General features: G+C 35.0%; 2 protein-coding genes across 4 annotated transcripts in view; both read right to left on the bottom strand.

Moving 5' to 3' along the window:
• RELN (reelin) overlaps positions 1-16,035 on the bottom strand; it is a 482,573-nt gene that overhangs the window by 411,177 nt on the left and 55,361 nt on the right. For both annotated transcript variants that reach the window (XM_011365192.1, XM_011365193.1), the window contains exon 2: positions 2,109-2,219. In XM_011365192.1, the coding sequence (XP_011363494.1) occupies positions 2,109-2,219 (111 nt within the window). The remainder of the gene's footprint in view (positions 1-2,108; positions 2,220-16,035) is intronic.
• The window catches only part of ORC5 (origin recognition complex subunit 5), a 275,932-nt gene continuing 262,073 nt past the window's right edge, over positions 2,177-16,035 (bottom strand). The window contains exon 15 of one of the 2 annotated variants that reach the window (XM_023533633.1): positions 2,177-2,219. In XM_023533633.1, coding sequence (XP_023389401.1) covers positions 2,192-2,219 — 28 coding nt within the window. In that variant the 3' untranslated portion in view covers positions 2,177-2,191. The remainder of the gene's footprint in view (positions 2,220-16,035) is intronic. The other variant, XM_023533636.1, reaches the window with a different exon arrangement.

Here is a 16,035-nt window from a genome sequence, read left to right as displayed (position 1 = left end):
AAAAAAAAAAAAAAAAACCTCTCATTTGCTTCCCCTTCTCAAGATCCTGAATAGTCTGGCTCCTATCCAGCCTTATCACTTTCCCTCTTGATTGCAGGTCTAGCCACTCCAAGTTTTTCTTTCAATTCCTAAACATAGCCAGTCTTTTCCCACCCTGAGACCTTTGTATCTACTGCACCCTCCTTCAGGTATGCTGTGCCCCACCTTCCACAGACCTCCAGCTAACTAATTACCACTCATCCTTCACATCTCAGCTCAATACCACGTTCTCAGGAAAGCCTTTCCTAACTTCATCTCATTTACTCTAGACTAGATCTGGTTTCTGTCATACCCTTTCCCAGCACTCCTACTAGCCCTTAGCAAGATTTACTATTACATGTTTATATGGTCATTTAAATACTCTCTCATTTAATCACTGTTGACGAGTGGTTCTCAAACTTTAGTGTGTATCAAAATCACCTGGAGTATTTTTAAAAAGTGATCACTGGGTCCCACCCCCAGAGTATCTGATTCATTAAATCTAGAGAAGGCCTAGAACTCTGTACTTACAAGTTCCCAGTGATACTGATGTTGCTGGACCTTGGACTAACCTAATACAGTGATTCTTAGCCCTGGATAGATATTATAATCAACTGGAGAGCTTTAAAAATTGCCAATGCTCAAGCGCCACTCCAACATGTTTTGATTAAATTGGGCTAACATAGAACCCAGGACATCTTATCCCAAATATTGCATTCTTATACTAAAAAAACAATTATTTATCTAAAATTCAAATTTAACCAGATCTCTTATAAATTTTCATTTGTCAAATCTGGCAACCCTACTTGTGGATCCTATTGTAACATAAGAAGCAGTATGCCATGTGTATTATGTACACATATATGACTGTAAGCTGACCTTTCACTGCTACAGAGCACAAAAAGGGTGGGGCTAATAGAAGTAGAGTTTTTGGACCTAAGAGAAATTTTTTCTTAAAGATTAGACCTCAGAAGTAGTTACCAACTGTTTATAAAAGTTTATCTGGGATCTTTTAAAAATAGGGCAAATTCTCAATGTCAAATAATTTAACATGATGGTTAAATGACTTCCAGGTTCCTTTAGGCCCTGAGGCTGTGAACCTCATCTAGGGCCAGCAGGGTGACATTGCAGCGTCAACATTATTGCTCTTAAATCAATCCATGAATCACCTTGGCAGAGCTACTGCTAGAACCAGACAGTCCTAGCTACTGCTAGGAGGTACTCTTTCATATATCAAAAATAGCAAAAATTATTTAATGAATACCCCAGAAAAAATAAAACACGTTGAACACAGGCCACCTTTGATAATGAAATTCTATCTTCTCGCATCAATGGAGGAAGTCCTCCGCAGTTTTCCAGTTTTAGAGTGAGATCAGTGATTTCATGTCTCACATAAACTGATATATTAAATTTGCATTTTTTATGCTGAAAAAGGTCTACTTAAAAAGGTCCAGCTTGACATGTTTACCACATTATGGGTAAAGTAAAGATTACCAAATTGAGAATCCTCTGGGATCAGTGACTATCGTGTAGCTTTCTGCCTCTCCACATAAGTAACCAGCCAAGTCTCTGATTTAAGGACAAAGACTCTATATATGTGGCTTAAATATTGAATTGCATTCTTTTATGAATACTCATACAATTCAATCATTTAAACAATAATTACTATCTTCCACTTGTAGTACTGCATGCTTACTTGCCAAACTTATCAAGATACTTTTCATCTTCTCCAGGGTTTAGGAACTGTTTATAAAAATAGGATACTGAATAATTGCATGGGCATCAGAGAGAATTCCAGTTCCAGCAACCTAAATTACAGAAGAGAAATTTACTCAGAACCACGGGACCAAGTGTAACAGTGGCAAGAGATGGAGAGAGGGATTTCGAGCATCATATCGGCTCATGGCTGGCTGCTCATTTACATGATTTATTTCAATTCGCCCAACTTCAAGCAAATACACAAAAATTGCTTCATATTATTTCTGAAATCATAAATGGTTAGTATTTTTTAAACAGATTATTTCAAAAACAAGACTTTTCACTGTATAAAATATTGACAATTATTGATTTCTTATGTCAGGATAGCTTACCAAATCCAAAAGCATTGGACCCTCCAATACTCTGTGAAGCCTGAACACTTGTAGATGTGTATAGTCCTGTCACCAGCAAGCCATCAAAAAAGGTGCTTGTTGAAATTGTCACTGAAATACAAGGGGGGAAAACTCAATTAATACAGTCAAAACAATGAGATACACTTCTAAAGTGTCAGACGTCAAAACAAATTTTATTCATTTTAATAAATTATTTTTAAACTATCACTACTTAGTATTTTCTTTATATGTATTACAAATCACAGAAGAACAAAAATAAGCTCAGAACTCCAATGTCTATAATTGCTGGTCCTAAATTTAGTACCTCAGTCCTATCTTTCTGCATTCATTTGCACTTTCCCTAGCTATGTGCAAAATCATCTGAAAATAATGTACTGAATAGTTTTCCCACCTCCACCACCATCCCTGAAGGCAGTCAAAGGCATTGCTGGAGTTTTGGCATTGTGATGAAACACGTTTTTTAAAAAGTATTCCATACTGTGGGAAACAATCTTACAATGGCTAAAAGAAGAACAGTAAGATGCATTGTATTTCTTACTGTGAGTCTACATTTCATAGATGAGTCCCCTGAAGTTTTTTGACAAAAGCAAACTAATTTGCATGAAGACAGTCAGCCCTTTTCCTTTTGAGAATAAGAAAGGAAGACCAACTGCTGCATGCTTTAAGGTTTAGAACAGTCTACAAGAAGACTCCAAATGGTTTCATAACCAGAAAATCAGGATGTTCCTGGGAACAAAAGGGTCAAATTAAATGTGTCTGATGCAACTCAGGTTTGGCTTCTTAAAATTTTATCTTGCTCACCACCCTAAAAATTGATCATTATTTCCTCCTTGACATATTTTCTCTTGCATTGTTTTTATAAGATCAAGATTTTGCCATTTGTAGAAAGCAGCTGGGAGAAGGTAATACTCTGGTAGTGCACAGTACAAGGCTATCCTCATGTTTGGTGGCAATAAGAAGAGTCACATTAACTTTGATGAGAATGTTTAAATTAAACTCCAAGAAGTCTAGTGTGTGCAGCAGAATGGTCTGAAACATCCATATTATAAAGCATAAAAGAAGACGCACATATCATTAGAATAGCCTAACATTATGCTACCTCCAAAATGGTATTGGATGTTGAAGTAAACTGCCTTCACATCCTTTAATAATAACTAACATTTTGAGTGCTGGCATCTAAACTACATGTAAACCACTCAGCTGGGCATTGAGCTAAGTAGATAACATGTATTACCTCATTTCATTATCAAAACATCTCTATAAAAGGGGTACCATTGTTATTTCCAGGATACAAACGAGGAGTTTGTCACACAAAACAATTAAGAACCTTGTCCAGGACTATCTGATACCATCTAAAATTTTTTAGTGTTATTTACCTGAATTTTCTCCCATTTTCTCTCTGCTCCCCCCGAGATCCCAAAGTAGCAAAGTGGTCATGGCCAAACCCTTGTTTAATAACAACCTATTTCCCAGATTATTCACATAAAGAGTATTTGAAGAAAGGGAAAGTGAAAGCTACAGGAGTCAAAATCACTGTTATAGAGAGGAAGAAGGCCAAGGGTGGCCTGGCAGTGACCCCATGGCATGGTGGATAAAGCCCTAGGTTAGGTAGGAGATGAGATCTGCATATTGGGCACTCATCTGCTGCTGTTATTGAGCAAAACCACTTCATCTTTCAGAGTCTAAATTTCCTCATCTACAGAATCATACCCTAATCACGAGCCCCGTTTCGTTTACCCAGAGTTCCACAATGGATTCTACTGATGCCTCCATCCTTTGGTTCAGTGAGTTAATTCTAAAGTAAAAAGTACTTAAATTGCTTCTGTGCCCCCAATCAGTGGGGTTTAGAATTAAGTTACTTCCTGTTAAATTGGCTATAGTGACCACTGGACTCTAATGCTGTATTTCTCAAGTCATCCCTCATGGTAAATCAGACCTAGCTTGTAGTGTCTCACTACGAACCTATGGGATCCTGCTTTTACTCACTTTCTCTCAATCCACTCCACTCTAGTCCAGAAAGATGGCAGCAGTGCTATATTAATGCATATAACATAACCCCTGTGGACTCTTCTTCATTCCTTATGCTTCTACTCTGGTTCCTATTTCCAAGATTCTAAAAAGTATAAGGGTTTTATGGATTTGGGAATAAAGGAAGCCTGAATTTGAGTTTCACCTCTCTCTACCTCTGATCAGTCTCAGATTCCTCATTTACAAAGGGAATGATAATATTATCAGATTTACTGCAAGAACCAAAAGAAATACATCTACCATCTCTCTATCAATGTATCTATCTCCTTAACACACTATCATGCATATAGCACCTAATCAATAAAAGTTAGTTCCCTCTCTCAGACCTTGAAGCCCCGACTTATTCTTCCCTTCCTTAAAACTGAAGAGCTCCCAGCATCTGCCTCACAATCAGATGCCTGCTTGTATCCAATCATTGGGCTGCCCACGTCTGAATCCTGCTGCCTGTTAGGATTCTCCACCTACCCTACCCACCCACTACTTCATTTCTGACCACCCACATCAAGTCTGAGTTGTGACCTCTGTGAGCCCAAGACAAGTGGCATCCTCAGCTTATTAATTTGCTCTTCCATCTGCTCAATGTTAATTTAAAAGAGGCTCAACATTCTTGAAGAAAGGGCTGAGAAAGAGAAGAAGCATGTGTGAAAGGTCTCAGCCTTTCCTGAGAGTTATCCAGTTCTAGTCTCAAACAGCTATTCTCCTCACAGCAAAACAAAACCCCTGCCATGTCCACCATGACAATTGATAAATTCAATTTACTGATAGTTTATACATATCCAGTGATATTTCAATCTCTTACAAATTGTCACCTAGGAAGCTGCCTTGCCATGACTTGTAACTCATTTGGATACTGAGCATGACCAAGGTCTGCTGTGCCCCTTTGATGTCCACCCAGGCTGTTAATCCCTTGCCAGATCTCCTTTCTCATCTGCTACCCAGTGCCTCTCCAGTCCCAGAGGATGAAGCTAATTCTGATCTTAACTCCTCCACACACCATAATCCCTGCTTCAGATCAGTTTTCTTCTTTACATAGTTCTTGGGTGCTGAAGCAGCAAGGTCTAGTGAAAACATCGCAGAAATAAGAGGACTGGACTTTATTTACAACATTATGTATTTGCTATGACAGATTGGGCATGCTTTTCTCTCTGCTTGGTTCTATTCCTATCAGTGATGTTATTACAAATGCACTTAGGATGAGTCAACTTTGGAATCACCTTCCCCATACCCTGAATCTAGTCAATCAGTAAATCCTGTTGGCTCTGCCTTCAGATCATATCCAGAATCTGATCACTTACCAGCCTGTTCTGAGCTACCATCATGTCTCCCATGGATTATTTCATCAGACATTGTTCTGGTCTCCCTGGTTCTACTCTCCTCTCATTAGTCTATTCTCAGTATGAGTCAGAGGAATTCTTTTTTTTTTTTTTTTCAGCTTTCATTTTTTAAAAATTTATTTATTTTTATTATGGTGATATTGGTTAATGAAATCCAGTGTTTCAGGTGTACAATTCAACAGTAAGGCATTATATATATTGCATTGCATGTTCATAGGAATTCTTTTAAAACATACATCAGATAATGTCACTCTTCTGCTTACAACTTTCCAATGCTCTAAATCAAAGTCTTTACAGAGGCCTACAAGGAGGTCCAATGTGATCTGCCTCCATTTCTCCTGTTCCCATCTCCTTCTGCTCCCTCCTGGCTCACTCTGCTCCAGCCACACCAGCCTCTGTTGCTGATATGCCAAGCCTTTGCACTAGCCCTTTCCTCTGCCTTGGACTCCTCCAGGTACCTGAAGGGTCAATTCCCTCACCTCTTTCTCAAACAAGTCTTAGCTCAAACTTCTCTCAAAGAGGCCTGCCTTAACCATACTATTTAGAACTGTGAACAGCCCATCTCCTTGCACCCACAATTCCCACATTCCCAATGTTCCATACTTAGATCTACTCCCCCCATTTTTCTATAAGTAATTATCATCTTCTAACACATTATGCTGATATAGTTACTTGAAATGTTTCTTTTTTATGTTTATTATCAGTCTCATTTTACAGAGTATAAACTCCATCAATTCGGGTATCTTAAATGTTTTTGTTCAGTAATATATCTCAAGTGTCTGAAACAATTCCTGACACTTTAGGTGTTCAATAAATATTTATTAAAATATTTATTAAGGAATAACTCATTCATACAAAAGAGGTACATGGTTGTCTTATCGTCAACTTATTTCCAGAGGTAAAGTGTGTTCTGAATCCTCGACTGATTTTCACTTGGAAAAGCCACACGGAAAGAAAAGAAGACAGGAAAGTTGTCTATTTATACATTTAAAATGTTTTCTAGAGAGCAAGATAAATCAATGCAGAGACCAAGAGACTAGCCAAAGACATCTGCAAAAACAGCAGACAAATTTAGTAAGTATATATACATTCTCGCATGCTGTATGTTTACACAAATCATCTAAAGAAAAAGTTCCCTGTTCAAAGCTAATTGATTATAATCTATTTCTCTATTTGCTAGAGTTGAGAATTTATTTTTTAAGGGAAAAATATTTGCATTTGTAAAGCTGCTACCCTCTCAACACTGAAACAAGCATTCCTTTTCCTCCTTTAAACAGATATAATGTATAATCCATATGCGAACTGGTAACCAGTTTCTTTATTTTTAAGAAAAAGGAAATGTTGCCCAGACTCCATGGGATGCAAAACATATCTTTCTGATCACCAGGCTCCCTTTTACTCAAGAAGATAATGGGTTCAATTTCTGTATTTAAAAAACACCTGACATAGCTTGGATTTCCTGCTAGTTTGTAGGAAACTTCAGAATTGAAGCTCACACTTCTGAATATAAAATTATTTTAATATGAATACAAACTAGAAGGAAAAATTAACAACTTTCATGGTTACCATGTTATTTGGCCCATTGATGAAGCTGATTAACTAAAGACAGAGATATCTATTGTTTACTATTTTAAATAAACTCTACATAAATCATAGAATTTTGTGTATATGTTGTAGATACTCATTTGCAGAATGTAAAATACAGTCTTAATTCCCACTATAGACATCTGTAAGTTTTTGATACTCTCAGAATATTATAGTCCCAAGAGACATGAATTTAAAATGTTCCCACGCTAATGTCATTTAAAAGTATTTCTTTTAAAGATATTTTATGAAACTCTCTTTGCATAAATAGAAGTTATAGTTAAAAGACATAAATTAGGGTATATTAAGATAGGGGAAAAGTACACAAAATTTTTGTATTTGAACTACTTTTAAGATAAACAACTGTTAGGACTACTTGTGTCTGATAACTAGCCCAGTTAATAAACAAACCTTTCATGCTCAAACTAATGCTAAGATGGGGAATAAATAATATTTAGCAAGTGTCAATTCATTTTCAAAGAAATTTATTATAAAATACAAATAACTGCTGAATCTAGGTGGTACATATACCGGTATATACAGGTATTTGTTGTGCTAGTCTTTTTACTTTCTTTTTTTAAAAAAAAAATCATATTAAAAAGTTGAGGGAAGAAAGAAATTTATCATAAATACACTTATTACAAATGCACTTAGGATGAGCAAACTAACTCAAACAATAAAATGCACTAGAAAGTACATAATACATTCAGACTTTAAGAACTAAGCACCTCCCCCTCTATATGTATGTATGTGTGTGTGTGTGTGTGTGTGTATATATATATATATATATAACCTTCTATGAGACAAGAACTGTGTTAGTGCTGTAATTTGCATTTTATTAACTAGAAAGGCAAAAACAGATATTTAGAACTAGTTCCTTATTGCAAATGTTTATAAACTCTACCTGACTTCTTAGCAATTTTAGCTATCTTAAACAAAGTAAAATGTATCACCACCATGGGATAAGATCCACCAGTTATCCATTTCGGACACCAAAGATTTATGTAAAATCATTAAAAAATGATTTAACAACTTTAAATAGGCACTTACTTTAACTATTCAGTTTGCCATATAGTCTACTTCTATTCATGGTTTTACAAATTTTCATGATAAATTTATAAAATTCTTCTCCAGGGGATCTATTTTCTTGAGTCAATTTTTATATCTTTTATATTTTTGCATTAAAATGCTATGGAGAAAACTAGCTACTTTAATTATAGAAAAAAGCAATATCAATATTATGGATTGCAAGTAGAATTTTGAACTTAACAGTACATTTTAGGGGGAGAAATAAAGCATGTATATTACTTATAATCAGAAAGCAAGTGTGCCTTATCAGATCACATCATTCCCTTATCAACGAACATCTCTAGCTTTCTATCATACACAGATTAAAATCCTGTCTTCAGTGCAGTTTCAGAGACATTCTAGTTGTGGCCAGAATTAATCTCTCCAGTCAAATTTCCCTATTTCACCTGAAAACATCCTTTGATCCAGTTAAGCCAGAACATGTTCTTTGCTTCCTTGTCTCCTTGTCTTTTCTTTAAAAAGCACTCTCACCCAGAATGACTTCCCATTTCCTTTTGTTACAATCCTACCCCTTCTTCAGGCACGGGCTCAAATGTCATCTCTCTCATGAAGTTTTTTCTGACCTCCTGGGGAAAAGTCACCTCACCGCCCGCCTCAGTGGTCCCAGAGCTTTCAGGAACTGTAGGACACTTAATGACACTTGGCTCAGAGGAGGAGCTCAATCATTGTTTGTTGAATTCAACCATACAGAAACATTTGTTACAACATAAGATAACAGAAAAATAAAGTAAAATATAACTGAGACTATAGTGTAGTCAATGTAACTAAAATTGTGAAATCTAATATCTCTTCTACAGGGGATAAAAACAGTGTTATTCATAGAAGTATGTGAAAATGAAGGTTTCTCCTGAAAGGAAACAAAAAGAATGAAAGTTAATTTCAAAAGATAAAAATTATAGTACTCAAAAATCAGAAATGTCAAAGGAAATTTTGGATGAACTTTACATTTAATCATAATAGTGTTTCTTTTGCATATATATACTTTATAGGAAAATATATATACATATTTTATGTACATACCAAATTAATCTTCCAATAATTCTGTCACCAAGACACCTATACAACTATTCTCACTCTGAAGCTGCTCTGCTACTTCTTCAAATGAAAAATAAAAAGGGATCAAAAAGCTAAGAAGTTTGTACATATCTCTCCCACATCTGTGTTAAACTGGCAATGGGCTTAACACCAGGAGTCTATGAATATGGATTGCTGGGTTGTGACAGCAGAATGAAAACATGATGTAGTGACACAATTCAATTCTTATCAGTGGCTCAAAGAGTACCTCTGTGTTGAAATGACTAATTACAGAGTCAGTTATAATCTATTACAGCTTCTATTAACTGTTCCCAACAAGACCCTAATACTATTCTTGCAGAAAATCACTATAAGATGAAAGTCTGGAAGAAAATAATTTAGGCATTTAATGCTGTTTGCATTTCATCCTAAAGCTCCTGGCCTACAAATGCTCTACGGTCCATTAAATTTTGATCACTTCAAGCATATTCCATTACTGCTTTATACAAAAGACCTTTAATATGTGCAGAAATGGAAACATAATATATGAAATGATGTTTCCATCTTTTTTCAAGATGACAAACATCAAAGGATAGCAAATTGAAAAAATGTTGAAATTAAGTATTAGTAATGATGTATCAATTGCAGAGTTTCCATTTATTTTTTATATATTTTGAAAATGAAAAACACCAGCAGAACTAATACTGTCAATATTAAAAAAAATGCATTTTGCCTTATGAACAGAAACTCATTTGCCTTTTAAATACAGAACAGATAAAATAGCCTGAGGAGCACACATATTACTTTGAAAATGAAATAAACTGAGTTTATTTGCTACAAAATTTCATCAACATAGTATGTTCAACTACTGATTCTCTTTTATAGTATCACTAGTTTGTGTACCAAATAGGGACCATCTAAAAACATTATAACTTACACTCAAAACCTCTTTAAGGGCATGATCCCTGAACTACTCATTATATACATTAATTCTATTGTGATATGGTTTTATGTGGTTTTCAAATATTAAGCCAGGTATTTCAATAATAACATACCCAAACCAACAACAATCAATTTTAAAAAAAAGTAACTATGTAAAAGAAATGATGGGAGGTCAAGATTCACAAAGGGAAGGCATGAATCTATAGGAGTGAATTAAATACAGACATCTAAAAAAAATTAGACCAAGACAAATGGATTCCAGTTAGACTTTTATGAGGGGTAGAGAAAGATCAACATTCCTTACCTATTTATTCTAACAACTACCCCAAAGGGGCACGATGAGGAAGGAGATGGCTGCTCACTTGGCATAGTAGCTTCTTGTAGGTCTCCAGAGAAGCACTGCTAAATGAACAACACGCATCTTCTCCTGCTCCCCTATGTCTTTGATGGCGGACCTAGGTCATCTCTAAGAGCTCTTTACCCTCAGATTTAATACACTCCTCTACAATAATAACTAAATGATACTGTGGTATCTTTTGTAGGAATTAACTTATTTAAAACTTTCAATATTCCTATGAAATAAATACTATTATTATACTCTTTTACCCATGAGAAAGCTGAAACAAAGGGGTGGGGGTTAAGTAACTTGCCTGAAGGGGCATGTAAAAAATTACTCTAAGGAATGAAAGCCATGCTCTTCATCCTAGACAGAGTGCCTTAAATACAACAGCCTCCATTTCCTGGACGTCCTGAGAGGATAGGAGGAGCTCAGTCTTCTCTTGGAAGGCAGTGGCACCGTGGCACTTCTAAGCCTGGGTAAATGAGTGTAGTTTCCTGGGAGTATGCCCAGCACGCTAATCTGTAAAATGCATTTAACCTGATGTCTGCTGCGCCAATCATTATCACAGCCCTTTATTATTTTTATTGTTACTCTTCTTTTTTCATTTTATGTCAATTTGTACTGATTCTTGGGGGATAAAGAAGGCAGGAAAGAACAGGGAGGACTAAATGCAGTATGATGGAAGACAAAGCTTAAGATCAAAATAATAAAGTCAAAAGAGCCTTGGATTAGCCCACCTCTGAAAGCAAGAGGAGAATGCCCTGAGAACACCTTCCTACAATTGTCTCCACCTGAAAGGAAAGCCAGAATATGATCTGGAAATTGTGACAAGTACAGGAGATCCATTATATGCAAAATTTAATGATGTGTTAAAATATTTTCCAGGGTCTGTAAAAATGCTCTTCGCGGGCTGGAACAGGGATCCAGCATGTCTGTGGAAGCCAATTATATTTATTACAGATTCAAAGATTCAGATTTGAACCACACATAGTCTCTAAGTCTTATCTTCTGGCACCACCAGTAATAAAAGGAGAGCCACTGAGATTTTCTCCCGTTTAAATTCTTCTTAGGAGATAAAATAGGTACAATCAAATGTGTTTTTTAATTTATTTTGAAATTAAGCCTTTTGGAAGTAATTTAAATGACAGTGTTTGGTGAATGTAAATGAATGTAAAGTAATTCTTCCTGTTTTTCCATCCCTCCACATTGTCTTTCTTTATTCCCTGGGTTGGTCAGTTGGTCGGTTTCTCTCTTTCTCTCTTTCTTTCTCTCTCTCTCTCTCTCCTCTCTCCCTCTCTCTCTCTCTCTCTCTCTCTCTCTCTCTCTCTCTCACACACACACACACACATACCACACCACACAGTCCCACACATATACACTCAGCATTTCTGGACACATTAATCTTTGGGGTAAAGTATATCTCATTCAGGTGAAATCCTTCACTGAGGTTTGGAGACCTATGTCAGAATAAGCACCTGATATGTGATCCTGAACAATATTTTGATTGTCTAATCTATGTTAAACATAATTCCTGAACTAGTGATCTCGACTATAAAGAAGACAAATATTATTTTATAATGCTCTATCCTACTTCTAGTCCCAATTACAGTTAAAATAGTAATGATTTTTTTCAACCACTTTTGGTTTTCATAGTGTAATTCTGGATTTTAAAAAAAATCCTACAATAATGGTATAATTGTTTAGTTTCTAGAACCAAAAATATTTATTTTTCTTTATAAATGACACTTTTATTATTATTATTTAGAGAACTGTAGCCAAGAGTTACTGGTATTTGTGACTCAACCTCTGACCTTATTTTTCATGTGTTACTTTTATATGAGGCTGGATGATACTCATACATGAAAATTTCATATTGTTGGCCGTGCTCTCCATAAATTATTAAAGTGATGTGAACAGGAATGTGGTGTTCAGGTTTTCAGCAATTTTTATCCCTTGTTCTTTTTTTTTTTTTTTAAACTATTCTGTCTATATCTCTTCACAACTTTTTAAAACTTAAGCAAGGATTAGCCTTAAAAGTAAACATTTGGGGAGATTTATTACCCCTAGACTTCTCAAAGAAGTCATAACAATTTTCTCTTCTTTGACACATGGATGTTAATTAAGCTTTTCTAGGTTGAGAAAAATAAGCCTAGTAATTCTCATAAGCACATACACAGGTAAATATGTTACAATCAAATGAACAGATGCCTAGAGAAAAAATACCTGTATAAATTTTTTCCAATATAATCAGGTGTTTAAAACCTTTACACAACCAAAAAGGCCTGTAGTTGTTTTGCTTTTATTACACTTTCATGGATTTTTTTCTTTTTAACAAGAAGTGCCTCCAATTCCTCGAAAATGTGATTTTGACCAAGGGTAACTAAAGAAAATCTGAATGCATGCAACAAATCACAGGATGACTCCTAAGAGTACCCCAAGTTGTTCAAAAAATTAACATTTGCTTTTGTTTGTAAGTTTGGTATGATAATAATTATAAATTTTCAAAATATTTTCATATTTGCAAAAACTATGTACTTGTATAAGAACATGCCAAGGGTGACATTGCTGGCACTCATGTGTATGTCATATATCCCTATATGTTATGTGACAGAGATATATCTGCTATGTTTGTAAACTAAATGGACAGTAATAATTGATAGAACCTCTAATATACATGGTTAAACTGTATGAGCTGTAAAAATATTTTAACTTTTCCTAAAAGGATTTTTCCGTCATATTCTCATTTGGCACTTCATTTCAAAATACTTAATTATAAGCAACTGTGCTAAAAACCAAAGATTCATTTAAATACATATAGAGTAAATTACACATATGGCATACATATGATTAAACTATAAAACTCTAACTTATATGGGAAAAATATAAAATTCTCATTTACTTTGTGGTCAGACCTGGTCAGACCTAGTGTGTGTGTGTGTGTGTGTGTGTGTGTGTGTGTGTGTGTGTGTGTGTGTGTGTGTGTGTGTGTGTGTGTATGTGTGTACCTTGTTCAACTCATTCTTTCATTAAACAAATATTTATAAAGTGCTACTACTTGATACTGGTGATAGAATGTGAACCACCTGTATGTTTATAAAAATAATATTTGAATAAGTGCTTCTGTCTCTTTTTAGAGGAATCCTTATTCCATATGTCAAAGTCTAGTTCATAAACTCCAAAATTGCTAAGAGTGAAATTCACAAAATAATGTCAAGTAAATGATGTAACAGAAAAATTCTCAGGTACAGGCACAGGTAGCTCTCCTCCTCTCATAAGCTACAACTAAATGCTCTTCCAAAATTTTTACATAAGAATAAAAGTTTTTATATAAGATTAACCACTAAATAAGAATAGAACTTAAATGACATTTATATTGATGGATACCATCTGTTATTTGATAAATCATAAAAGAAGGAAAAAATGCACAGATAATTTATATAACATCCAATTGTAATTACATATATTTCTATGTGTAAAATGGAAAATGTCATGTATTTTGCATGACATTTAGTACAAATGAGTCAAAATCCTTCTTAAAATAACAAAATTTCTTGTTTAATTTGCATTTTCAATATAACCATAAGACAATTTTTCCAAGGATAAAGAACTCCAGGTGTGAATAATTATCAGGAAATGTCTTGAGGCTTAGGAATATAGGAAAAAGTTAACTGATTAGTTATGTAAAAATTGTTTAAATGAAAAGAGTGTGCAAAGGACAAAATATGCTTTGCACCTGTGGTATTCTTTATTTTCTATTCTTTATTTTCTGGTACAGGATTTCTAAGCAAACCTTAATCTAGCCCTAGCACCTACTTGTTTTCTATTTGTTGATATTTTTTGAGAAAATTTGTCTAAATTCTTAAATTGAAGACTAGCCATCGAAAACTGAGTTGGATGAAAGGCAAACTTGCATACAGATACATTTTTTATAAACTTGTACATCTTATTTGCAAGTATTTGTATACAGAAATGTTTATCTTAGAATTCCAAGCAGAATTTAAAATACCAGTTACAATATCTATTCAATATAGAAGGTCTCATTCTACAAGTGCTAATCTGATAAATAAAATTACGATTCTTTAGTCAAATAATGAATATTTGGTAGACATATCAGCCAAATTAAGCCCTCCCAAAGATCATTTTACCTTTTAAACTAAAACTTTCAATAGCCTGAGTAGTTAAAATTCAGATTCCTAGGTCCCCCCTCCCCCAACCCTACTTCCCCCATAAATCTGATTCTGTAGGATTGGGAAAGCCCAGGAATTAACATGTTTAAATGTCCATCCCAGGTAAATTTTGTGTAGGTGGTCCTGGGTTAGACCAATTACAGTAATATGAAAAGCTACAGATTGATACCTCATGGGAAACAGAATTTCCAATGAAGGCTATTCATAGGACTAAAAATTATAATCGAATTAAATTGAAACTACATTAAGAATTCTACTACAGTAAAAAGCCATTTTGTCTTTTATTATACTGCAGTCTCCTCCTAGTGCAAATGGTGTTAACAAGACAAAGATATAATGAGACATCTTTTCTTAGGAGACCTCATGTGTGCCAGTGAATTTTCTTTGACTGATGAGGACTAAAATAAATCCAAAATGAGGATGAGCAGCCAAGGTTGCAGCAGATGCAGAGTGAGCACTAAACAGCAATATCAGAGCCTGTGGTTTTTGTTTTGTTTTGTTTTTTGGCAAAAGGAAACCACTATTATGTCCTGACTGTGAAATAATAACAAAGAAATGAAGCTGCTTCCTGAATTTCTCAGGTATACCTTTAAAGAACATTTACCTAATGTTCCATACGTTATAAATTCAATATCCTCCCCACCCCACCCCCAAAAAAGTGGAGGTGAGGGAGCAAGATTAAGTTAGCATATCTTGCGGGGAATCCTTCCTGGATGCTATGGTGCACCCTTATCTTTTCTGATTGCTATTAGGTTATTAGAATTTCTAGAATTTACTAATCAACCACATCAAGTTAAATGGCCTGTGGTTGCTGGAATCTTCATCATCGTAAGTAGCTGTACTAATCGGGTGATCGCTTCATAAGTTATACAACTGTCTAATCACTATGTTGTACTCTTGAAACAAATAAAATATTATGTCAGCTGTAATTGAAAAATAAAATTTAAAAAATAGTTGTACTACTTCTGTTAGCCATGAAACAAAGAAACGGTGGCTCAGTAACCACATTCTTCACTATCACAGCTGGAGACCTGCACTCACTTCCCCGTCTAGGTAATCTCACTACTTCTTTATCTATCTTGAGCTTCAGCTCTTCTCTAAAGGTACTTGTGCTCTATGTTTTTCATCTTTAATACCCTTCTTGGTGGACAAGATGAAAACAGGATTTGGATGCATAGGCTTTACCACCATCCTCTAACATCATACAGTCAATTCCCATTATTTGTGGAGTTAAGTTCTATAAGGCCACCATGAACACCGATTACTGAACCATTCAGCTATTACTGAACCATTGCTCCTAAGGGACATATAGGGTTAGGTTCCTTCGAGCCTCTGGTCACAACATTTTCATCAATTCATCATTACATAATCTTATTTTATGTGTATTT

Source organism: Pteropus vampyrus, unplaced genomic scaffold (assembly GCF_000151845.1).
Source record: "Pteropus vampyrus isolate Shadow unplaced genomic scaffold, Pvam_2.0 Scaffold107, whole genome shotgun sequence".
Taxonomy (NCBI): Eukaryota; Metazoa; Chordata; class Mammalia; order Chiroptera; family Pteropodidae; genus Pteropus; species Pteropus vampyrus.
This window is presented reverse-complemented; position numbering and strand designations above follow the sequence as displayed.